Source organism: Corylus avellana, chromosome ca10 (genome assembly GCF_901000735.1).
Source record: "Corylus avellana chromosome ca10, CavTom2PMs-1.0".
NCBI lineage: Eukaryota > Viridiplantae > Streptophyta > Magnoliopsida > Fagales > Betulaceae > Corylus > Corylus avellana.
This window is the reverse complement of record NC_081550.1, coordinates 17,040,833-17,065,594: the sequence shown is the minus strand read 5'-3', so window position 1 is coordinate 17,065,594 and position 24,762 is coordinate 17,040,833. Positions and strand designations below refer to the sequence as shown.

The following is a 24,762-nucleotide window of genomic DNA, read 5'->3' as shown; positions in this document are numbered from 1 at the left end:
AGAATGTAGTCTTCTAAGCCTAGCTTGTTCTTTACTTAGTCGTTATGTTGTTTAATTAAGTGTTTTTCATAGTTTACCTTGAAAGTTCCAAGCTTGTAGTTATGTTGTTGGCTTTAATCTTGATTTAAGCATGGGTTAACATTTTAATAATGTTAGACGTAGTTTCTTCTACATAAAGATATTATTTTGGACTAGGACTTTGTTAGTGATCAGGTTATGGCCTTAGAACCTGCTTAGAAGTGGTTTAGTAACTTTTTTTGTTTGAAATGAGTTTTCTACCCAGCATCGAACAATCGAACCTCTCTGGCCGAACGTTCGAGCTTCTCTATTCAAACATTTAATGGTCACGCAAAAAGTTTGTTTTGAACATGCTTAGGTCTAGGACTTGTCTTACCTTGAGTTTAGAACTAATAATAAGTATTTTCTCATATTATGATGGTGTGAAACCTTTGGAGGAGTTTGTGGATGAACTATATGACCCAAGTGAGTACAAACTCACATGAATACTTGTTGTTACTTTTCCGTATTGCGTGAATATTTTATGTGCACCGAATATGCATTTTTACAACTCTCATGAATTCTATTTTGTGAAAATGTATGTTAATTAAGCAAGATAATGAAAATAAGAGATTTGAAAGAGCATGCATGTAAAATATGTACAAGATTAATTGCATCGTATGCCATGGTACATCAGTATGTGCGGGATAACAACAATAGACTTACTATACAAGTTAACTTTATAGTCAAATGTGTGTATATTTATATGTGTCTTGGATCCAATGGTTGCTCGTGATTGGTATAGCCATGTTTGATTGGCAAGTCACTACAGAGCGTACATCATTAGTAGCGTGGGTCACTCGAGTTCAGACTTGGTTGGGCTACTAGTGTTATGGACGGGAGCATGCAATATTTGAGTTACCGATATTATATTACAGGTCCATTGAAATAGCGTCAACCTTGCTGAGAATGGGTAATATCTTAGGTAGACCATTGTTAACACAGTTTTCGGTCACCCTGGAGAACTTGAACTGTTTTAAGGTGATGGGGAACGCCGGGGTCTCATTTGCAATGGGAGAAATATTTTAGAGTAGAATGGTAGAAGAAGTGAGGAAAAGGTGATTAGAATCAGGGCTTAGCTTTTCAAATAATTCCTCTGTTTTATTCAGGATGCACATTTTACATTTATACATGCATATATCTAACCATTGCACGTTTGGTGGTGCAAGGACATGTACTCAGTGCAATATCCTACAAGGGATGGTCGAAATCTTCTGTTTGGTGGTGTAGGGATGTGCGCCTGTCAGGTTGGACATCCACCTCGTTCGAACGTCCTCGTGGCTGTATGAGGATGGTTTGGCCATGCTGAGGGCCCTTCGAGACATGTTTGCTAGGCGAAAGGGGGCTCTAGGCAATCTGCTTCGGGAGAGCCCTCGCCTCGCCTCTAACGAGCTATTTTTCTCTCCAACAACCATGTATAATAGTTATGATCTATTACGACATTAGTTTTCTGCATTAAAACTTAAAAGTGATTGTCGTTGGGAATAAATCCACTAGGGGTGGGTATCAGATCGGTCATTGTCGGTAAGGGCACTTTCGCTTACCGATTCGTAAAAGTCGGTTAAGTCGATTAATTAACCTACTTCATACCGACAAGGAATAGGTTCGACTTTTTCGGTTAATTGGTTAGTCGGTTAATAGGTGGTTGGTTAAATCAGTTAATTGTCGGTTACAAGTTTTCATGTTAAGACTTATCAATTTCCTTGTAACTATAAAGAATATGTTTTCTAAATGAAAAGAAAAAGTAAATTCATGGAAAATAGACCAAAATGACAACCACAAATCAGCTAAACAAACATAATAAGGAAATTTTCTAGATAAAATTCAAAATTCACTTGAAAAATCGGCTATGTCAGTTAACCGATAAAAAAAAAATTCTACCACCTACAAAATTGAACCAATATTGAAACAATCTTTTTATTCCGCCTATCGACCGTCGAAAGTCGGTTGTCAGTCGTTGACGGTTCAGTGGCGGTTGATAAACAGTCGATAAGCGGTAAACGGTTAGTCTGTCCACCCCTAACCCCCACACTTCTCAAAAATTGTAACTATACTCTTAGGGTAGAATAACAAAGGCAATGCATGATTTGCTTGTGAAAATACACATTTACTTCTACATATAACAAAATTTCATTTCATACTCAACTCTGAGGTTTACTTACTAAGTCTTACACTTACGCAGTATTTGCGGCTTGTCAGGCTATCTGTTTTAAAGGAACTTATAAAAGGGAGAAGCCAAAAGTCTAGTTTGCAATACCACATTTGATTGAAATGACTATTTTTGGTTAGAAACTCTAAGTTTATGATTGATGATAATACATGCATACCTTGAGATTTTTAACTATCTCAAAACTATTATTTTCACCTTCCGCTTACATTTACTTTGAGTATGTTAGACGGAAGATTTCTTCAATTAGTTATCAATTAACTGAACTTAGAAATTGCCAGTAACCCTACCAAAATGGTCAAGGTCCAGTTTTTGGGCATTACAATCAAAGTTGAACAGATAGCCAAAGCAGAGCAATGAGTTCCGTATCAAGCTATTGAGAGATTGGTTGCCCAATGAAAGATGAGGGAGACCATCGGTCGTGTAAGAACATCAGGGATTCGATGACACAATTCAGACATCCGAAATTGACCATCAAATTACAACCTCCATGCGCTCTCCCTGAATCATCACCAAAGCATGTGACTTGAGTGGACCAAGGCATAATAGCTAGGCTCCATGCTAGCCATGCCAATTAGGCTTGGGTGGCCCAGCAACGTCTCTCCTTACCATTTAGAAAAAAGCCCAACAATAGTGGCACCAAGATAGGTAGCTCAAAAAGGAGGCTCTCGTTAGCTCAACACAAGGCCTAGTCTGATACCTAAAAAGAAGGTCTCATTCAAAAATAAGAAGTTGGAGAAGGGTTGTCAAACCCAAGCCGTTCAGATGAAATATGTAAGTTAAGGGTTGTAAAATGAAAGTCCATTCAACATTAAAGACAATCATGTGATCACCTTCCCTGATAGAACAAGGATGCCTCAATGGGCCGAAGCAACAAGGTGACGCCCTCTTATACAAGTGAACATCGAAAGAGGGAAATACCCTGCATCACCTCAACAAATGATGATCATAGTTAAATCTTACCAATGATGCGATATCCATAAACAAAACTTAAGAATTGTTTTATGGGAATAAAAAGGGAAGTTGTACTTTAGAAGGCAAGATGTGGTTTAGCAACTCTATCGTTAGGCCATGAACACATTGTGTGGCTTGACACAATGAATGGGTCATAAGAATTCTAACACAGAGTTTGTATGTAGCGATTTGAATGGTTAAACTTCAACGAATTTCTTAAGCCTTGACAAGTCACCCTCTCAAGTAGTTCCAACCATTTATGCACCTTGGGATTAGCAACTTATGTATTTGGGAAGTAAAGACAATGTGTGAGAATCTTATGGGTGAAGCTAAACACATGCACGCCGGCAAATTTTTTTTTTTAATATTAAAAAATTAAAAAAAAATTAAAATTAGCCTGGCGTGCTGTGAATCACGGCCCGAATCTTATTTCTCACCTACCCATCTGATAATCCACTACTCAAGGTGAAAGGGGATCTCGCATCACTCTTTTCTCACCTCTTTTGCATTGTTCAACGGAAGGTTAACTCTCCTATAAAGGAACATAACTGAAGCAAGAAAAACAATTCAACGTAGTACATTCATCATAGACCAGAATAAAGCACAAACGATAAAAAGTATTAGACTTGGTTTCCACCCATTCCATAATTCAAAATGTGTCTAAGGATAGCCTTAGATGGAGCCTTGTTTAACACATACACAACAATTTTAGGGCTTCATTCCATTAGAAATAAAGGGAGATGAGAATTACTAAGCATGCTCCTAACCATGTCCATATGTGTGCGATTCCTTCTTTCTGCTACACCATTTTGTTGTGGTGTGCTAGACATCGTGCATTGAGTAACAATACCTTCCTCTTCAAGGAATTTCGCAAATAGACGACTTATCATTGTCCATTTTCTGTGTACCTACCATAGTACTCTCTGCCTCTATAATAGTACCTACGATCTTGATTTTCTTTTCCTTTTGTTTCTCTAGTTCTATCTTATAGGTCTTGAAAGCATTTAATGCATCAACCTTATCATTCAGAAGATAGAGGTACATAAAACGTGTATGGTCATCAATAAAGGATATAAAATATCTTTGGTCATTCAGGCAAAGAGTAGGAAAAGGTCAACATAGATCAGTTTGTATGATCTCAAGAATCTCAGAACTCCTTTTGGCACCTGTTGTAGTCTTGTTGGTTTGAAAATCAAACAAACCCCTCTGTTTCGAAAAGTGTCCCAAGTGGTACCTGTAAATATTAAAAAGACACACTTAGTACTTCTGTCCATAATTTGTCCAAAAATTTAACGGAACTATACCTCAGCACGCTTAAAAAGGTGACACATATCCCAAATGCTACATATTAATACCAAATCAACAGATTGGCTGATGTTGCATTATATCATAGGTGGTACCTATGCTTTGGATGCCACATATGCTTAAAAAAATAATAAAATAATGGAAAAATTAAAATTAAAATAAATAAATAAATATTTTAAACTTAAGAATTGAAAAAATAATAACCCTTTAAAAAAAAAAAAAAAAATCTGGAGAGTTGGGGTGCTTGTAGGGGTGTCAAGAAATACCAAGAAACCGGGGAACCTATTTTGAAACCGGTTGAAAAAACTGATAATCGGGTATCCCAGTTCTGGTTCCAATTTTTGGCACCCAATTATAATCGGGTAACCGGGTACCAATATATATATGTATTGCTTTTGTTTTTCCTTTAGGTTTAGCACTTTTTTCACTTCCGCCTCCCTCACGCACAACTCCCTCCTTTCTTTCTCTTCTCCCTTTTGCTTTCTTCTCTTCTCTTCCCTACCAACACACATACACGTACATGAGAGAGAGAGAGCTCTGGAGATTGAGAGAAAGAGATAGAGATAGAGATAGAGATAAAGTTGCTGGCCGTGAAGGAAGAAGAAGAAAGAAAGAAAAAGAGGAAGAAGAAGAAGAAAGAAAGAAAGAAAGAAAGAAAAAGAGGAAGAAGAAGAAGGATTCTGGCCATAGGTAAAATCCTTACCATTTTCTTGTAAATTTTGTTATACTTGTGGGATTAGAAGCTAGAAATTGTGAGGATTTGTGAGACTTTGTGTTGGGTCTGAAAATTAGGGTTCATGTATGGGATTTTAGGAATTTTGCTATATTGTTGAAATCTCTAGTTTCTCTTTGAGTTTTTGTTCTACTCATTGAATTTCAAGTTTGAAATCATAATAATTTAGGGAATTTTTGATTAGATCCGAATTTGGAAGAATTTTAGTAAGAAGCTAGATTCCTAAAATTAACTTGGGGCTTTTGTGTTGTAATACCCCGAAATTTATACTCTAAAATAAAGGTTATCTTAATATCAAGTATAGTAAGGATTTACAATTTTATTAAGATTTATACGGAGTTATATAAGTAGACTTGATGTGAAAGATGATGGAAATTGTTAGTTAGAAATTTAGTGGGTTATTGAAAGAAAAGTCACATTGTTTTGGACACCGAAAATTCAATAATTGACCTTAAATAAAACTGCATTAAATTCTTGTATAATGATGAGAAATGAAGATTTTAAAAGTGGTTTCATGATTTTTGGACTCTTGTAGAAGGAGTTATGATTTTTAGAAGATGCAAGTGTCAAAATAGAAATTTCAGTCAAACATAGCCACTGAATTTCGAGGAACTTTTGAGGTACTAAAAAGTTATGAGTTGCTATGATTTTTAAATATATGGTGAGCCTTTGAATGAAAAAATTTTTAAGACAAATTTCGTATCATTTGGAGTTAAATTGAAAGAGTTATGATCTTTCCAAGTTTAATAGGTCAAGCTGTCAAGTAGTTAAAGTATCTGCGATTTGGGAAATTAATTGGATGGGTTAATGATGTTCATAGGCCACTATTTTTGGGTAAGTGGTAGTCAAAAGGTTCAGGCTCATTGAGAATTAATTGTATATTTTTATGACCACGTTCTGATGTAAATGCATGAGGAGTTTTTTTTTTTTTTTTTTTTAAAAAAAAGCTTGACAAATCATCAAGCTCAAGATGACACATGGCCTTGTATTATAAACTACTTGGGGACCAAGCTGGTCCCCAACAATGACTTATTTAAGGAGGGGCTTGCCCTTCTTCTGAAAGCAAGAAACGTAACACAGAAGAGAAAGAAAAGAGAGGAAAAAAAAAAAAAAAAAAGAAGTGAAAGAAAGAAGAGGAAAAAAGAGGAGGAAGAAGAGAAAGAGGAAGGATAGAGAAACCCATAAAGTTTTGCAAGGTAATTCTTAATCTCAAGCCTTGTGATTAATTTTGAAGAAATTTTGAATGAGCTTAGTTAATTGTGTTGATTTATAGGTAACATATTTTGATTCATAGGTGTCTCTATTGATAGATATTATAAATTCGTGGGTTTGTTGGATGAAATTGCAAATGCGTTTTGATTTGTAGTATTTAGTAATAATGATTTTTGGGTTGTTAAGTGATTGGGTAATTGGAGGTGACTTTTTGGTTCTTGTTTTGTTAGCCGAAAATTGGGACAAGCCTTGAGTTTACTCTGACGATCGAAAGTTGGATTGATGCATACTAGACGACTCTTTGATTTTGAGGAATTAATGTATTGATGATGTTTCGGTTATGAATTTAGGTAAATAGATAATGATTAACACACATTAGGTAACCTATCTAAGACCTTGCATGTTAGATTTCAATTTATCAATAAGCATGGAAATTGGTGTTGGTTGACTTATGAGAAAAATGTGATTATGCCTAGGTGCAATTAATACTATCTTGATGTTTTGGATTTTACTGATTGTAAGTTAACGGATGGCTTGGCTGGAGAAAAATGATGATTTGATGATGGATTTATATTTTGGCTAAGGATAGACGATGGTGGGATAGAGATTAGAGTTAAGATCCTTAGCAACTAAGTGATGCATGATTGAAACCTGTAAACGAATTGATGACTAAGGTACTTTTTACCTCCGTTGTAGGAATTGTAAGTTGGATGCAGAATCAAATAAGGGCATGCGATGCCAGGCAAGGGGACACAACACTAAAAACCCTAACATATTTTATTATAAACCTTTGGAAAAATGTTGGGAATTTTATAAATCATTCACTTACATGATTTGAAATTGCAATTCCTTTCATATTTTGATGCCAAGTTTTATTCAATCATATGTCATGGTTTAAGAATTTTACGTATTAGAATTTCCTCATTTTTATGAGTTATGCATGAATGCAATTTTGAATGAAACAAGCTCACAAGGTTTCATGGTATAGTATACAGTTATAGATGAGCTTACAAGATCATAGGACATGTTACATGTGCATTCATATTTATAAATGTTGAACCCTGAGGACTATTATAGTCACGAACAGTATCAGATCACATGGGTAGCATGGCAAGCACACCGAAAGATGGTTACGAGAAGGTGTGTGCTATCGGCCGAATGGCCTTCACCTAGGGAAGATCCCAACCTGGTAGCTCTCCCCTGTGACGACATGATGAGTATATAGGTCCTTCGAGACAAGCCAACGTACGCCGCTCATGGTAAAATTGTGGAGTCGGGTCAAACGTTAAAACAACTATTTTGAAATAAAAGTAAAAGGAAGTGCTTACTCATTTACTATTCTTGCATGATTGAGATTATGGCATAAAAATCCGCATAGCATGTTTATAGCATAAAAATCCGTATAGCATGTTTATAGCATTTTTACTACGGTGTTATGGCTATTTACTAAGTTATTGAACTCACCCCTTCTCCCTATAAATTTTTCAAATGGCTCTATATATCATAGTACTGAGGACAGGGGTACTGGTGCGCCTCTTAGTTGATAAAGACCTGATCCTCTGGCCCAATGACTAGGATACTTGGACTTATTGGTTATGAGGTTATTGAATACTAGCACATTATGAGTTTGTGATTTCTTAATAGTGGGAGTTTTAATGCTTTGGTGATGTTATGTTTTTGTAGTAAACATATGGTAGGAGAAATAATTTTTGTTTAATAAGAAAATGTTGCAATTGCTCCCAATCACTCTACCTTTAGAAAGAGTTTAAAAAACCTCTTCAGTTCCTTGTATTGCATGATATTATGTTTTCCTATGATGCATGCGTTTATTCAGTAGCCTAAAAGGTGACATAGTAGCCTATAGATTCCATAGGAACCTTAAAATGCAGTTTGGAGCTTTTGGTCAGATTGCCTAAACTCACTAACCAGGCAGACGTACACCCTCAAGCTCGTACGTACGACTAGGAAACCAGGCATCTGCCCTTAAGCCTCACATTCGTGTATTTTAGAGTTCAGCAACCCCTTTTGTTGGATAAGGCTTAGCATCCTACTCATAGAAGTCCTCTAGTACTGTGCATAACGATGTGTTATATTTCGTTATAGCATGGTTTTTCTGATGTTAGAGGACTTGAGTGAGCAAACGAGGTAAGTAAACACTTACAAACACTTTCCTTAAAAACATGGGATAAGTCATTTGACTGACCACACGTATGATATGAGCATGTCTACTTTTTGTAATAACTTGGTAACTGCTTTAATAATTGGTTGATAAAATGCATCGTATGACATGGTACACCGATATGGCGGTATAATGGTTATGGGCTTACTATATAGACTATTTTATGGTTAATGTGTATGTGTGTGAGCTTTGGATCCAATGGTTTCGTGACCAGCGCAGCCATTCCCTAATGGTTGGTCACTACAGGACATACATCAATAGTGGTGTGGGCCACCCAAGGTCATACTCGGTCGTGTCACTAATGTGATGGACGGTAGCGTACAATGGTCAAGGCACCGGCATTGTATTACGGGTCGCTCTGGACAGCACCAACCCAGCTGAGAAGGGGTAATATTTCGGTTAGACCATACATGAGAGTTATGACCTATAAAGCATTAGTTTTTTGCATTAAAAGACTTAGGCGATTTTCGCCGGGAGTACACCACTCTTTTATTAATCAAATAACACTTTTATGGTGTATTAACGGAGGCAATACCTCTTTTTAAATGTTTACTGAAACTGCACGTTTATTTTTATATAAATGGGCTCATGTCATTCCTAATTTTGAGGTTTACTTACTAAGTCGTTAGCGTGGTTGCCACTACAGCTTTATCTAAAGATTCTTTATATAGTTATCAAGTTTGCCATTTATTATTGATTAGTTGCTACATGTCTTTATTTGAAGAATATACTTGTCTCTGTAATGATTTATAGTTTTCACAGATTTATTACACATTCCTATACATTAACTCTGAAAATGCTTAGAGAGGGAATTCCTCATTTAGCCACCATTTGGTTTAAGTGGGGTAATTGCCAGTAACCCTGCCAGGTTAGCCGAGGCTAATTATGGGGGCGTTATAGTATGGTATCAGAGCACGGTCTTGCCGGCCGTAGCGGACAATATGAGAATAGGCTGCAATACCATAGGGATAAATCTTAAAAGACCGGAGCATAGGATAGACCTAGGTCCGTTGTTTGTTGTTTGATTGAAGTGCGGGCTAGAGTAACAACCTTCTTGATTGCTTAACATAGGGTTGGACAGGATCACATCTTGTCGTATAACCCATTAATTTAAATAGGTCATGTTTGGGTTGACCTGTGAGCACCCAACACACCAACACAAATTATCAGTCCTAGATGCAACCACTTCAAAAGTCACTCTTTCCATTAATCCAAGTCAAATTAATTTTTTTTTTTTTTTTTAAAAAAAAAAAAAGCTAAAAGTCAAAGCTAGAAAAATATTCCTGGTTGAAGCCTCTCTCCTCGCTCTGCCCTCTCTCTTCTTATCTCCTAGAAACCCTAGCCGCCGACTAGTCTGGGAGGGGGGAAGAATCTCATTTCTTCTCCCCTCCTCCCTTCCCCTTCTCCTAGTTTCCCTTTCCTTGCTTTCCTTCCTTATGAAGGTTTTGGTTCTTCATGGTTTATAGTTTTCTCTAACCACTTTTGTTATCACCTTGTGCGATTTATCCCCCATCCTCCCAAAATCGCATCACCCGTGCTTCCTTTGCCGTCATGCCGCCTCGTCTGCACCGCCAAATCGCTTCCTTCATTCGGATCTGTTTTGGGTTTCGGTTTTTGCTCTTTTGGAGCTAAAGTTGTCTTCCTCTGTCAAATCGGCCTTCCAGCCTCGCTCCGGCACGACTTCCTCAACTCCCTTGCAGGTGGTTCTGGTTTTTGGGTTTGGATTTATGCTTATCCTTTGTAATTTATTTTACTGCCTTGTATTGCTTTATTTGAGCTTGTTTGTGAGGATTTCTATTGCCAAATGCCGGTTTGCTTCTCCTTCAGACCCATTTCGATTTCTTACGTTGCTTACCTTCCTTTGGCATCCTTTTGGATGCCTTGTTCTTTGCTTGCTTGTGGGTTACCTTCGGGTGTCTCTAGGTTTTGCCTTTTTAACCACTTTTAGAAGCCTTTCTGGAGAGGCCTGGGTCATTTATGACCTATTGCCTACTATTTGTGTATTTTCTGCATTGTAATTTTCATTTTGTGTGTATTGTTGGGGAGCCCACCCCTTATTTGGTGTTTTAATCCTGTACCCGCTCCTTATTTGCTTAGAAAAAAAAAAAGAAAAAAGAAAAAAGTCACCTTTTTTTAAAAAATAAAAATAAGGGGTAATTATCTTTTCTCCTATGAAATATAACGCATTTTCACTTTGCTCCCACGAACTACCAACCCTACTGCTCAACCTCTAAGAACTACCATTTTGTGTCCAAAGCCTTCCTTCCGTCAGTCAAAGGCGTTAACTTAGGCGGTCTACCCGTCACTTTGCCGCTATGAACTACAATTTATTGTCACTTTACCTTCATGAGCTATAACGCATTGTTACTTTGCCCCCATAAACTACAATGTATTGTCATCTTAACCATCTGAGTTAACGCCTTTAACTGATGAAATTGAGAGTTTTTGGCACAAAATGATAGTTCATGGGGGTCGAGTAGGGTTAATAGTTCATGGGGGCAAAGTAAAAATGCGTTATAGTTCATAAAGAGAAAATGTATTTACCTCTAAAAATAAATAGTTATTGTTTTACAAATACGCCTAGTTTGTTTTTTTTTTTTTTCTAAAAAAAAAAAAAAAAACAAATACTCCTAGTTGATTATTGATGACGGTGTTGTTGCAGGTGTATTCTACTGCGGTAGTCATAGGCTTACCAAATCACTAAAGAAGCTCTGCCAAGAATTTTGCCTAAACTCATCAACTCGCTTCCACTTTCACAAGGAGAACTTCTAGCTTAGTTTTTTCACACCGCTAAAATTTAGTAGACAGGCAATTTTTATTTATTTTTTAATAATTTTCTTAACAACACATGTTCCTATTCTTGTGATTAGTATTGTGCAATATTCAGCAAAGTATACACATGTACATAGAAGAAATAAATTTTGATTAATTCAGATTCTATGTTTATCGTTCACCTCATAGCCGCCTTCACCAAATTGCTCTCTCTTTATATATAGGGTTAAATACCAAATATCCCCTGGGGTTTGGTAACTTTATTTTTATCCCCTTGGGGTTTCATTTTTATCACAGGACCTTCCTGGGATTTTGAAAAATGACCAAGTTAGTCTATCCGTTAGTTGACCGTTAGGACTGACACGTGGATCAATCAGATGTTGACACGTGGCACATATTTAATTTTTTTTAAATTAAAAAAATAAAAAAGAAAATAAAAAAAATTGGGGGTGGCTCCTTGGCCATTTGGGGGTGGCCTTTGGCCATGGGGGCCAGAGGGGGTGGCCTAGCCACCCCCTGGGCACTAGGGGGTGGCTCGAGGGGGTGGCCGAGCCACCCCCAGTTTTTACAAGGGGTGGTTTCGGCCACCCCCTGGTGTGCAGGGGGTGGCTTGGCCACCCCCATTCGGCCAGATAGGGGTGGCCTAGCCACCCCCATGGCCATAAGGAGCCACCCCCAATTTTTTTTTTTTGTTAAAATACCTTTTTTAAAAAATTTTAAAAAATTAAATAGATGCCACGTGTCAATATCTGATTGGTCCACGTGTCAGTCCTAACGGTCAACTAACGGATTGACTAATTTGGTCCTTTATCAAAATCCTAGGGGGTCCTGTGATAAAAATGAAACCTCAGGAGAGTAAAAATAAAGTTACCAAACCCCAGAGGGGGTATTTGGTTTTTAACCCTTATATATATATATTGACAGATTGGTTAGCCATGGCTGTGGCCAAACAAATCATGCACGGATAAGGTATGAATAGAAGAAATTTCTTATTGTATTTGTGATATTGTAACATTAATTAGAGTATACATGGATTTAACGTTTATAAAACATATCAAATTGGAAAAAAAAAAAACAAACAAACAAACAAACAAACAAACTTTGATAGGAAGGGAATGATACCCCTCACGTGCTCCTGCTTTGATCATTTGAACAATATGATGTAATTTTCTTTCAAATTAGGTTAGAAGAATTTTCTCAAACACAATTATTAAATTGACGTATATTTTGAATACATGTCAATTTAATAGACTCGATACCAAGTTAGAAGAAAACTTTATCCCAATTTAATAGGCCGAAACTCTTCCTAGAAGTGCCTTAAAATTGTGACATGTGGCGTGAACCCATTTTTTTTAAAAGGTTACACCCGTTTTTTAAGGCATAAACCGAAACTCCTCCTAGAAGTGTCTTAAAATTGCGACATGTGGCGTGAACCCATTTTTTTTTTAAAGGTTAGACCGATTTTTTAAGGCATAATTTTTTAACCGGTTTTGTACTTAAAAAATGGGTCATTAATTGCGTTAATTATATTTCAAGAGTTTTTCATATGTAAATTATTCAATAAATTAAGTATTATTAATGTCCGAATCAAATAAGGAAACAAATAATATAAATCAAATTATTTTTGAAGTAATAATCTGGAATCTTATTCATGCCCAAAAAGAGCGAAAAATCAAGAGGTGGAATGAGATTCCTCCCACTGTACAATACCACTAATGTTGGGTGGAAGAAAATTCCATCTAACACCAGTGACATGGGTCCTAGCCAATACGGCTAGTGCGCGCGTGAGCGGCTGCATTTGCTGATCGTCGGATGTAAGTAAATCGTGCAGAGTTCAACTGCCTGAGTCCGAGCTTTATGTCCTCCACCAAATGCCCGTAATTGCTGCTGCAGTGTCTCTCCGAATTGACCTCCCGAACCACCTGTAGAGCATCCCCTTCGAATATAACATTCCGGAAGCTTTGTTCTTGGCAAAATATGACAGCATTGATAGCAGCAATTGCTTCAGCAACCACCGGCTCCACTGCAAGTCTTTGATGCTTACTAACAGCGGCTAGAAATTTTCCTTTCTCATCCCGGATGATAATCCCCAATCCTATTATTTTCTTAGTAGAATCCACAGCAGCGTCCCAATTAATCTTCACCAGATTTGTGGGGGGCCGCACCCATGTTTATCCTCTGTGGGAAAGCTACTGGCCGGTCCGAATTAAACTTGATGATAAGTTGGTCTGCTTGAAATCTCCAAAACTGTCTCAACTTCTTTCAGAATTTGGTTGGGTGGACTGAAAGTTCCACCAAAGACCACCGTATTCCAAAAAACAATTATTATGTATTAATACGTCTAGGATTATATATATATATATATATATATATATATATATAAAATAGCTGAAACTTCTCTTAAAAGTGCGACATGTGGCGTGAACCCATTTAAAAAAAATAGGCTAAACCGATTTTTTAAAGCATAATTTTTGAACTGGTTTTTTAAGAGCGAACTAGTCATTAAATTAGCTTAATTAAGAAAATTTAATTATATTTCAATAATTTTTCTTATATGTAATTTCATTAAGTTCAAAAATTTAATGCAAGATATTATTATATTTTTTTCCAAAATTTACTACTCTCCAAAATTATAAAAAGACAATATTTAAAATTTAAAAACATACAAGAATGTTTTTTTTTTTTTTTGAAATGGGTCGAATTTCATTAAAGAGCTTAAAGTTGCTCAGGAAGAATAATTTCTGTTACACAAGTTGGGAACGTTCCCCTCCATATCTGATCATCATCTAGAGTTAAAGCCAGTTTCGCAAGTTGGTGAGCTACGCCATTACCCGTCCTTTTAACATGCTGCACCTTCCAGTTCTGGACAGAGTTGAGAAGATCCAGAGCATCATTCATCAAAGCCCCAAAACTGTTCCAACAACTCTCTTTGTTGTTTAAAGCTTTGATGACCTCCATAGAATCACCCTCCAATATGACCCTCTATAAACCCAACTGACCAATCATCTCCACTATCATCCATGTCGCGATTGCTTCCGTAGAAGCTGGATCTAATATGAAGGGTCTGTTTGTGCACTTCGTAGCTATCACTTGGCCTTCATGATCTCGGGCTTTGATGCCTACTCCCATCTTCTTTCGCCTCTTGTCAATTGCAACGTCTCAGTTGAGTTTTATACATCCCTTAAGAGGCTTATGCCAAACCAACATCACATTATCGCTGGGAATTGGACTTTGGCTCTGTCGTGCTTGCCCAGCTTTGGTGAAAGCCTCCATTTGATCTGTTGCTTGCTGTATCACTCTCGCTGGCAATATAAATTAATCACCAAAGACCACCTTATTCCTTCTGAGCCAAATCTGTTGAGCCACAACCCTCTCCATGTCCGAGTCCTCCAACTTGTCCAATCACGAGTAATTATAGAAAGCCTACTTGTGTCCTAATGTGGTTATTAAAATTACCATTGAACTTGTAATTTTGATTAAATAGCGATTTTAATAGCCACATCATTCTGATCAATGTCTCTTCTCTCTACGCTCTGCTAGGGTTTCGTAGCGACTCACGCTAGGGCATACATAGATAGCGTTTTGTTCTTGAACCTTCTTAGCGGAGAGTTATCTGTGAGGAGTGGTGAGTGAGAGATCGTGTGTGAGGGGATGAGAGACACAACTGAGGAGCTGGTGACCCTTTGGGGTAAGTTTTCACTGTCAGAGGAGGAAGGTGCACCAATAGTAATCCAAGAGAGAGCAATGGATCCAAATATTCAACGAGGTCAATCTTGCTTGGTTGGAAAACTTTTGGCAGATAGGTACATTGGAAAGGATATTTTTAGGACACCTTTGATTCGGATTCGGAAGCCGACTGGAAGAGTTACATTCAAGGAGGTGGGATCTAATCTTTATCTCATTGAATTTGAACATGCATGAGATAAAATCAAGATCATGGAGGGACGGCCTTGGACCTTTGACGGCTATCTTATTTCTTTGGCTGAGTTTGATGGGCTGACTCCTATTTCGGAGTTGAATTTTGATAAAGCGGCACTTTGGGTGCGAATGTATAATTTGCCTCTCGCTTGCGTGGGGAAGGATGTCTGTTTGCAGATTGGATCATCAGTTGGAGAGGTTGAGGATGTTGATGTGTTAGATGATGGTATCGGATGGGGCAAGTTTTTTAGGGTGAAGATTGTGGTTGATCTCTCTAAACCACTAGCTAAAGGAAGAACTATAATGGTAAAGAATAAGCAAATTTGGGTAGCTTTTCAATATGAAAAGTTATCGAAATTCTGTTACTTTTGTGGTGTAGTTTGGCATGGGATTAGAAGGTGTGGTGGTCTAGGAGAAAGAAAGATGAAAGAGACGGAGAGTGAAGCACAGTATGGTTCTTGGCTCAAGGTTTCTTCTTCAAAACACAGATTGGGGCCTGGGGAGGACGATCACAAAACTTAAGGTCGGAAAGAGCGTGGGATGTAGGCTTCACAGATGAAGGGACGAAACACACCTCAACTCGTGACAGAAAAGGGAGAGATAGACGAGAGGAGGTGAATCACGGTGGTAGGTAGTCAGATACGGAGGAGCTAACACCGCGAGAAGGGGAGGAATCTTTTCCTTCGTAGCAGACAGTAACGCCTCAAACGGCAAGAGCTGAATATGGAAAGAAAGTAATGAGATATGATGATGATACGGAAGGCATGTTCGATGGGAAGATTCTGGCTCTCCTAATATTAGTGATATAGGGCAGAAATCTCAGGATACTACAATTAATAGCGAATTGAGGATTAATGAAGAAGAAGATATTATGGGGAATTTCCAAAGCACAAGATGATCTAATGTTTATGTGGGCAAGTGGGACACATTAAAAGAAAAAATGGTCTGGGGTACAGCAGAGAAGGAATACGTGGATAAAATTCAGAATAATATGAGAAAGTTTTTCAATGACGTGGAGGGCTCAACCCACAAATTATCGCTACCTATTGCTCAAAATCGACATGTAGCTCAAAAGGGAGCTAGGAAGGGACACATGGGGCACCTTGAGCAAACTGGGGAGTGGAGAAAGTCGCCAATGTGGAGGCGCAAGGAACGTGATGGTAGTGGAGAAGAGAGCACACACGATGGGGAACAATTGCAGCAAGGAAAAAGAAAAGGTGTTTCTTTGGTGGAGGAGGCTGGAAGAAGCCAAAGGAATAAAGGAAAATCAAATGTAATTGTAGCAACTAGCATGGCGGAGGTTGGGTCACAGCCCCGCCGTCAACAATGAGTGCCTTATGTTGGAACTGTTGGGGGCTTGGGATCCCCCAGACGGTTCGCGACCTTTGCCAAATGGTAAAGGAAAAGAAACCCTGTTTGGTTTTTCTTATGGAAACCAAAATGATGAATAAAAAAATTGAATTTTTACTAATAAAATTGGGATATGATCAAATGTTTGTGGTTGAAAGTGTGGGTCGTAGTGGAGGGTTGGTTCTCCTTTGGCATGATGAGTTTCAGGTGACTATACAAAACTTCAACCGTAGACACATCAATGCGGTGATCAAAAGAACGAATGATGGGAGTGTAAATTCACTAGCTTTTTTGGGCACCCAGAAACTGCAAAGAGAAGGGAGGCATAGGCTCTATTGCGACATATTGCATTGTTTTCCCCCGTCCCATGGCTATGCATGGGGGATTTCAATGAAATTGTTCATCTTGGTGAGAAGTGGGGAGGGGGAAGAAGGGCGGAAGCCTCATGGAAGGGGGGAGAAAGGCACTCATGGACTGTAATTTAAATGACTTGGGGTTTTAGGGTCCAAAATTCAATTGGACCAATGGGAGGCATGGAAGATACAAAGGAAAGACTGGATAGGACAGTTGCCAATGGAGAATGGTGCTCACTTTTCCCTAATGTGGAAGTCTTTGTCATGGCTAGACGAAGTTCGCATCACAACCCCATTATTATTTCTTTTGGTCCGATGGGCAGTTCTGGAAGGCAGAGAAATAGGCAATTCCGTTTTGAGGCAAGATGGACCAAACTAGATGGATACGAAGATACAATTAAGCGTGTTTGGAGGGCAAAAGCAAGGGATGAAAATCCTTGGACAAGGGTCAAAAGCAACCTTTCTTCCTGCCAACATTCTTTGAAGGTATGGGTGAAAAAGCAGGTGCTGTCTAATGAGGAAATAATTCGACGGAAAACTGCAATTTTAGAAGAGTTGCAAACTAAGCCAAGAGAGCCGAACCACCAAGCTGAGGAAGAGATTAAAGCTGAATTGCATGGGTTGTTGGAACAAGAAGATCTTAAATGGAGACAAAGAGCTAAGGTGGAGTGGTTAAAAAATGGGGACTGGAATACAAAATATTTTCATGCGTGTGCCAAACAACGTATGAGGAGGAATCAGGTGACTTCTATTAAGGATGCTCTCGATCGTGTATGTGATTCGCCAGCTGCTGTGGGTGATGCTTTTGTTAGTTTTTTCAAAACTTTACTTACATTAGCCAAGCTGAGTGGTATGGAGGAGTGCACCAGTGCAATTAAGAGCAAGGTGACATTTCATATGAACCAAAATTTGACAAGAGAATTTACGACAAGTGAAGTGAATCAAGCCCTTGATTAGATGGCACCTTTGAAGGCCCCGGGTCCGAATGGGTTCTCAGCAGATTTTTACCAACAAAATTGGGCCACCTTGGGTCCGGAGGTATGCCATGCAGCTTTAAATTTTTTAAATGGTGCTCAATTGGATGGAAGTATTAATGCTACTAACATTGTTCTTATTCCAAAGATTAAAAATCCCGTCTGTGTGACGGATTACAGACTAATTAGTCTGTGTAACGTGATGTATAAATTAATCTCCAAGGTCTTGGCAAACAGGCTCAAACCAATCCTACCTCATGTTATTTCATGTAATCAGAATGCTTTTCTCCTAGATAGATTGATCATTGATAACATTCTAGCTACATATGAAACTTTACACTCGATGCACACTAGAATGTGGAGTAAGGCGGGTTTCATGGGAATAAAGCTCGATATGAGCAAGGCTTATGACCGGGTGGAGTGAATTTTTTTGGAGGCAATTATGGCAAAAATGGGCTTTTTAAAGCGGTAGATTGATTTGATCATGGAGTGTATTACCTTTGTCACTTATGCTGTGGTGGTTAATGGTACTCCAATGCGACACATCGTTCCATCTCGGGGATTAAGACAAGGTGACCCATTATCACCATATCTGTTTCTTATTTGTGCAGAGGCATTAAGTGCGATGCTGAGAAGAGTTGAAAATAGAGGGGTTATTACTGGAGTTCCCACTTCAAAAAATAGCCCAAGCATCAGCCATCTTTTTTTCGCAGATGACAACCTCTTTTTTTGTAAAGCAAACCTAGTGGAATGGAGACGACTAACAAAAATACTGGAAAAATATGAACTCGCATCAGGTCAAAAATTAAATAAGGAGAAGACCTCACTTTTCTTTAGCCGGAACACTCATAGTGAAAGAAGAGCCGAGATCTCCCAATTGTCGAGTCTCCCAGCATCAAACAATTATGATAAATACTTGGGGCTACCAACTTTGATAGGAAAGTCGAGGGCGCAAGCTTTCAAGAGCATAAAAGACAGGGTGTGGAATTGTATCCATAATTGGAAGGTTAAGTTTCTATCACAGGTCAGGAAAGAAGTATTATTGAAGGCAGTGGCCCAAGCTATTCCCACTTACTGTATGAGTATCTTCAAACTCCCGGGAGTGTTATGTAAAGAGATTAATGGGATGATGCAAAAATTTTGGTGGGGGCATAAGGAGAACACTTCAAAAATCAATTGGATGAGTTGGGAATGGATGGGAAAAGCAAAAGCGAATGGAGGATTGGGTTTTCAAGATTTGGTGACTTTTAACAAGGCACTGTTGGCAAAACAGCTTTGGCGAGTGTTACAAAACTCGGAATCTCTAGTCGCAAAAATTTTTAAAGCCAAGTATCATCCCAATGTTTTGATTTTGGAGGCAAATGTGGGGAAACGACCTTCTTTTGCATGGAGGAGCATTCTACCTGCAAAACCGGTTATTAGTCATGGGCTTATTTGGCGGATAGGGGTTGGGAGATATGTACAAATTTGGGGGGATAGATGGATTTCATAGCCAATATCTTTCTCCATTCAAACTCTAGTTCGGGTGTTGTCGGCTCAAGCTCGAGTGGTGGAGCTTATTGACCAAGACATGAAGGTGTGGAATGGTCCCCTTGTGGACAACATTTTTATTAAGGAGGAAGCTGATTTAATAAAAAATATTCCGCTTAGCCCACTAAGTCCAAAAGATTGTATGATTTGGAGATGCACTACTAATGGGGAATTCTCTGTTAGGAGTGCATATCACATGGAGAAAGAGTTTTTGGCTTTGGAAGGCGGTGGAGGGTCTGGACCTAACATGGAGAGTTCGGTGTGGAAAGCTTGCTGGAAATTAAGGGTTCCAAATGCCGTTAAAATGTTCATTTGGAGAGCTTGCGAAGGCTAATTTGTTTAAAAGGGGTGTGACTGACACAAATTTATGTCCTTTATGTGAACAAGATGAAGAGATGGTGGAGCACATACTTTGGAGTTGCTCCACAACCCAAGATGTATGCGGGGGTAGCATAATCAAGTTCCAGAAAAGGGTGTGTGGGGAGAGTTTGTTCATTAAAGTTTTTGAATCAATGATGGGGAGATGTGAAAGGGATGAGCTAGAACTTTTTGCTACCACTGCCAGGCAGATTTGGCTAAGACGAAATACGGTTATTCATGGAGGGATTTTCACTCCCCCAATCCAGCTGGCTCGTAATGCAAGCATTTCTTTGGAGGAATTCATGAAAGCTAATGAAATGGAGGATGGAATAAATGAAAATACGCAGGCCTTGCAGAATTTACAGAGTGTTGAATGGCAGCCACCTTCTCGGCATATGTTCAAGGTGAATTGGGACGCGATGGTTTCCAAGAACAAAGGACGTGTTGGATTGGGGATCATAGCAAGAGACTTCATGGGCAAAGTTTGTGCAGCACGAAGTATTACAATTGAACAGCTTCTTGACTCGGCTACAGCTGAAGCAATGGCTGGGTTGTATGCCATGATGATGGGTAAGGATCTTGGTGGTGCAGGATGTACACTAGAAGGAGATGCTCAGCAAATTATCAAGGCAATTAATACTTTGGATCCATGCAGAAGTAGTTACGGCCACTTTATAGAAGACATTCAGAATGGACTGCAAACTATGGGCAATACGTGTGTATTATATTGTCCTAGGGAAGCTAATTATGCTGCTCACGAGTTAGCAAAAAATGCTACCGATCATGTCATAGATTTTTTATGGAGGGATGAGATTCCGCCATGTATCTATGGTATTGTAAGGAGGGAGGAAGCCATTCCCCTCCATGAGTGTATTTTCCCACTATGATTTTTTTGGAATAAGAATCTCAATTTTTCCAAAAAAAAAAAAAAAATAGCCACATCATTCTAATAGGACACAAATAGACCTTCTAAAATTACTCGTTTAATAGTGATGGTTTTAAAGAGTAGAGAATCTAGGGTAAGAAAAATGGGAAAAGGTGACAGTTTAAACAAAATCGACACCGAAAGATGTCGGTTTTGAAAAACCATCACCTTTATTAATTTTCGAAATATATATATTTCATTTTTTTATTTTTTTCATTTTTCATTTTTTTCATTATTTACATTTCTTTTTTCTTTTTCTTTTCTTTTCTTTTTCACATTTTTTTTTCCTCTCCCTCTCCCTCGATCTCTCTTGTTCTCCCGGATCTCCTTTAATTCCATGATCTCCTTATACTCCTCATTCTTCTTCTTCTTCGCCAGAGAAGCTTCTTGATCTCTCTCTGTTGATGTCGGAGATCTGGAAAAGCTTCTGGATCTCTGGCGTCAAAGATCTTTTCTCGATCTCTCTCTGTTGACGTCGGCCAGAACGGCTTCTTCTTCTTCTTCTTGAGAGATGAATTGGGTTTAGCTGATTCTGTTGGTTTTCGATTTTGTCAATGAGAAACGAATTGGGTTTTGCTGATTCTCAAAAAAATACTCTGAAATGAAAAAAAAAAAAAAAAAATGTAGAGAGAAATAATCAACAGAAAAGAGGAATTGGGTTTTGCTGATTCTCTCTACTTTTTGTTTTCTTTTTCCCATTTTTAATGCCTTGCGGAGTGGAATTGGGTTTCTACAAAGAGAAATTTTCAAATTCAAATTGGGTTTTGGTGTCGGTTGTTACTGTTCAACCGAGACCCATAATCGTGATGGTTTACTGTTGAACCAACACCAAATTAAAAATGGTGTCGGTTCCCTTTAACCGATGCCTTGGAGTGTCGGTTTTTCAAACCAACACTATACAAGACGTTACTAAAATTGGTTTTTTAGAGCTTCTCCTTTGTTGGAAGTATATTACTACAAGCCTTCCACATGAACATCTTTACCACCCTTGGGCGTCTAATATGCCAAATCCTCTTCCATAACATAACCAATGCTTGAGGGTGAGAGCTAGCTCCTTCTTCCATACTGATTTGCTCCTTCGCCAAATGGTACATGCTTTTGACAGTGAAAATTCCATTTTTTCTTCCTGCCCAAACTAATTGATCTGCTCGTGAATTTGGGCAAAGTCATTCCACAAATTTTTTTGGCTTCCTCCTCATTAAAAATGTCCTTAACCAGGGAAATGTTCCACCATCTAGTATCTGTATCAATTAGTGTCGTGACAATAGCCCCTTGCTCCAAAAACTCTTACAAGTGACTGGATTGCGTTTGTTGATGGAGAATTCAACCATTGATCTCCCCAAATCTTAATAAACCGCCCATCTCCCACCTTCCACATCAATCCATCTTGCAATAATTTCCTCGCTTTCCAAATACTCCTCTATGCATAAGAAGGTCTGGACCCTAAGGAAGAATCCAAAAAATTACCATTATGATAGTATTTCTCCTTAAAAATTATGGCTACCAAAGACTCTGGAAACTGTGTGAGTCTCCACCCTTGCTTGGCAAATAAAGCCATATTAAAACACTCTAAATCTCGAAATCCCAATCCCCCTCGGTCCTTCGCTCTCCCCATCTTCTCCCAGCTCATCCACACCATTTTGGATTAATTGTCATTATGGCCCCACCAGAACTTATACATCATAGAGTTAATGACTTTACACAAGGTCTTTGGTAACAAAAAAACACTCCTTGTGTATGTTGGTATAGCATGTACAACTACCTTCAAAAGGACCTCATTTCCTGCCTAAGATAGGAAAATTTCCTTCCACCTGTGCATCTTCTCCCAAATTCTTCCTTTAATCCTAGTGAATGAGCTTACTTGTGACCTCCCAATGAGTGCGGGCAGCCCTAAATACTTCTCACACTATTGAGTCATCTTCACTTTTGCTATGGAAAGAATATGAGTCTTAGCTTCAATCTTTGTGTTTTGACTTAAAAAGATTGAAGTCTTCTCTCTATTTAGCTTCTGACTTGAAGCTTTTTCATAGATGTCAAGCGCTTGTTGTATACCAAGCCATTCCAAAATATTAGCTTTATAGAATAACAGACTGTCAAAGAAGATATGGTTTTTTTGTCCCCTTCAGCACATAAGGTAAAAAGATATGGTGACAAAGGATATCCCTGTCTTATCCCCCGAGTTGGAGTAATATTTCCATATGCATGACCCTTAACTAAAACAGAATAAGACACTGTTCTAACACAAGTCAGTATCTTTTGTACCCAACGATCTGCAAACCCAATCTTCCTCATAACAGCCTCCAAAAAATTCCATTCAACCTGATCATAGACCTTGCTCATATCAAGCTTTATTGCCATATATCCTTCTCTACCTTTCATTCGAGCATCCATAGTGTGGAGAGCTTCAAATGCTACAAGAACATTATTAGTGATAAGCCTGCCTGGGATAAACGCATTTTGGTTGGAAGATATAATAGTAGCACTTTCTTCATCCTGTTTGCTATCACTTTGGACACAAGCTTATAAATGACATTACATAAGCTGATTGGTCTAAACTTAGTAGCACTCGATGGGTTTTTAACTTTAGGGATTAAAACTATATGAGTAGCATTGATAGCATTATCAAAATGACCATCATTCAAAAAATCTAAAACAGCTTTACATACCTCTCCTCATACCGTGGGCCATGCTCTTTGATAAAAACATGCTAAAAAACCATCTGGACCTGGAGATTTCATCTGATGCATTTGGGGAAGAGCTATGTATACCTCTAAAACCACAAATGGCCGCAACATATGTGTTTTCATTTCCTCCGTCACCCTCAACTCCATCCCCTCCAAACACTCTTCAATGCCTACAGTGTTATCTGTAGTAAAAAGGTTTTTGTAGAAGTTTATGAACACTTTGCTGATGTCTTCAAGTTTCGTCCAATCCCTACCATCTCCATCTTTGATTTTTTTTAATAGTATTTATCCTCCTTCTGTGACTCACATACTTTTTCGTATGTTAAAGGAAAGAAAGAAAAAGACTTACGTAAGTAAAAAAAAAAAAAAAAAAGACAACTAAATAGTAATAAAGGAGCAATAACAATCCTCTTGAAAGAATTGGCCATGCATGGAAAAAATGAGTGTTTGGGTCTCCATTTTGATACCAATTTTATTTAGCTCTTTGTTTCCATCTTATGTCCTCATGTTCTAACAATAGCTCAGTCTCTCCTTGCAATTTTTTTTTTTTAATTTTTTTATTTCCTCATAGTGCCCAGCTTCTTCATTTCCCTGCAATTTTTCTAGCTTAGCTATCTTCTTTTTTAACTAACTTCTCGTGGTTCCCAAACTTTCTATTGCTCCACCCTACCAATTCAGTTTGGCACAGCTCTAGCTTTTGTCAAACTGAGCGCATCCCACTCAATAGCTGGTCGTTCCTTTCCCACGGCTTCTTAATCACCTCATTGCATTCCTCATCTAATTGCCAGCTTGCTTCGAACTTGAATCCTCGCTTAGCATGACTTCTTCTCTCCACCTTTTCTACAAAGTTAAATGCCAGAGGTTTGTGATTTGATGATCTTGCAGCTAGAATGTTCACCACTGCCTCAGGATACAAAGCACACCACCCTCTACTTGCCACGGCTCTGTCAAGTCATTATTTGGTGAAGCTCCCTTCATGCCGTTTGTTGGTCCATATCGGTCATAAATAAAATAAAAATTAAAAAAAAAAATCGGCCTACTAGCCCATTTATTTAAAAGGCTATTTTTTTACTTATACTTTTCATTTTAATGGTATGTTTGGCTATTTGGGATTGTATTTGAAAAATAAAGCTTTTAAGTAAAAAAAAAAAAAAAAAACGTTTTTTGGCAAAAGCTTCATTTTTAAGCTTTTGATAAATGAGTGTTTTGGCCTTTTAAAGGTTTTTTGACATTCAAAAGCGCTTTCGAATTTTTTTACCACGCTTTGTTCACGCAGTTAGTAAGTTTTA

General features: G+C 38.2%; 1 protein-coding gene across 1 annotated transcript; it reads left to right on the top strand.

The window, feature by feature from the left end:
- The first annotated feature begins 17,171 nt into the window (after positions 1-17,171).
- On the top strand, positions 17,172-17,957 carry LOC132163048 (uncharacterized). The gene has a single exon (XM_059573249.1). It carries the CDS (start codon positions 17,172-17,174, stop codon positions 17,955-17,957), a length of 786 nt encoding a protein of 261 aa, XP_059429232.1.
- Positions 17,958-24,762: the final 6,805 nt, after the last annotated feature.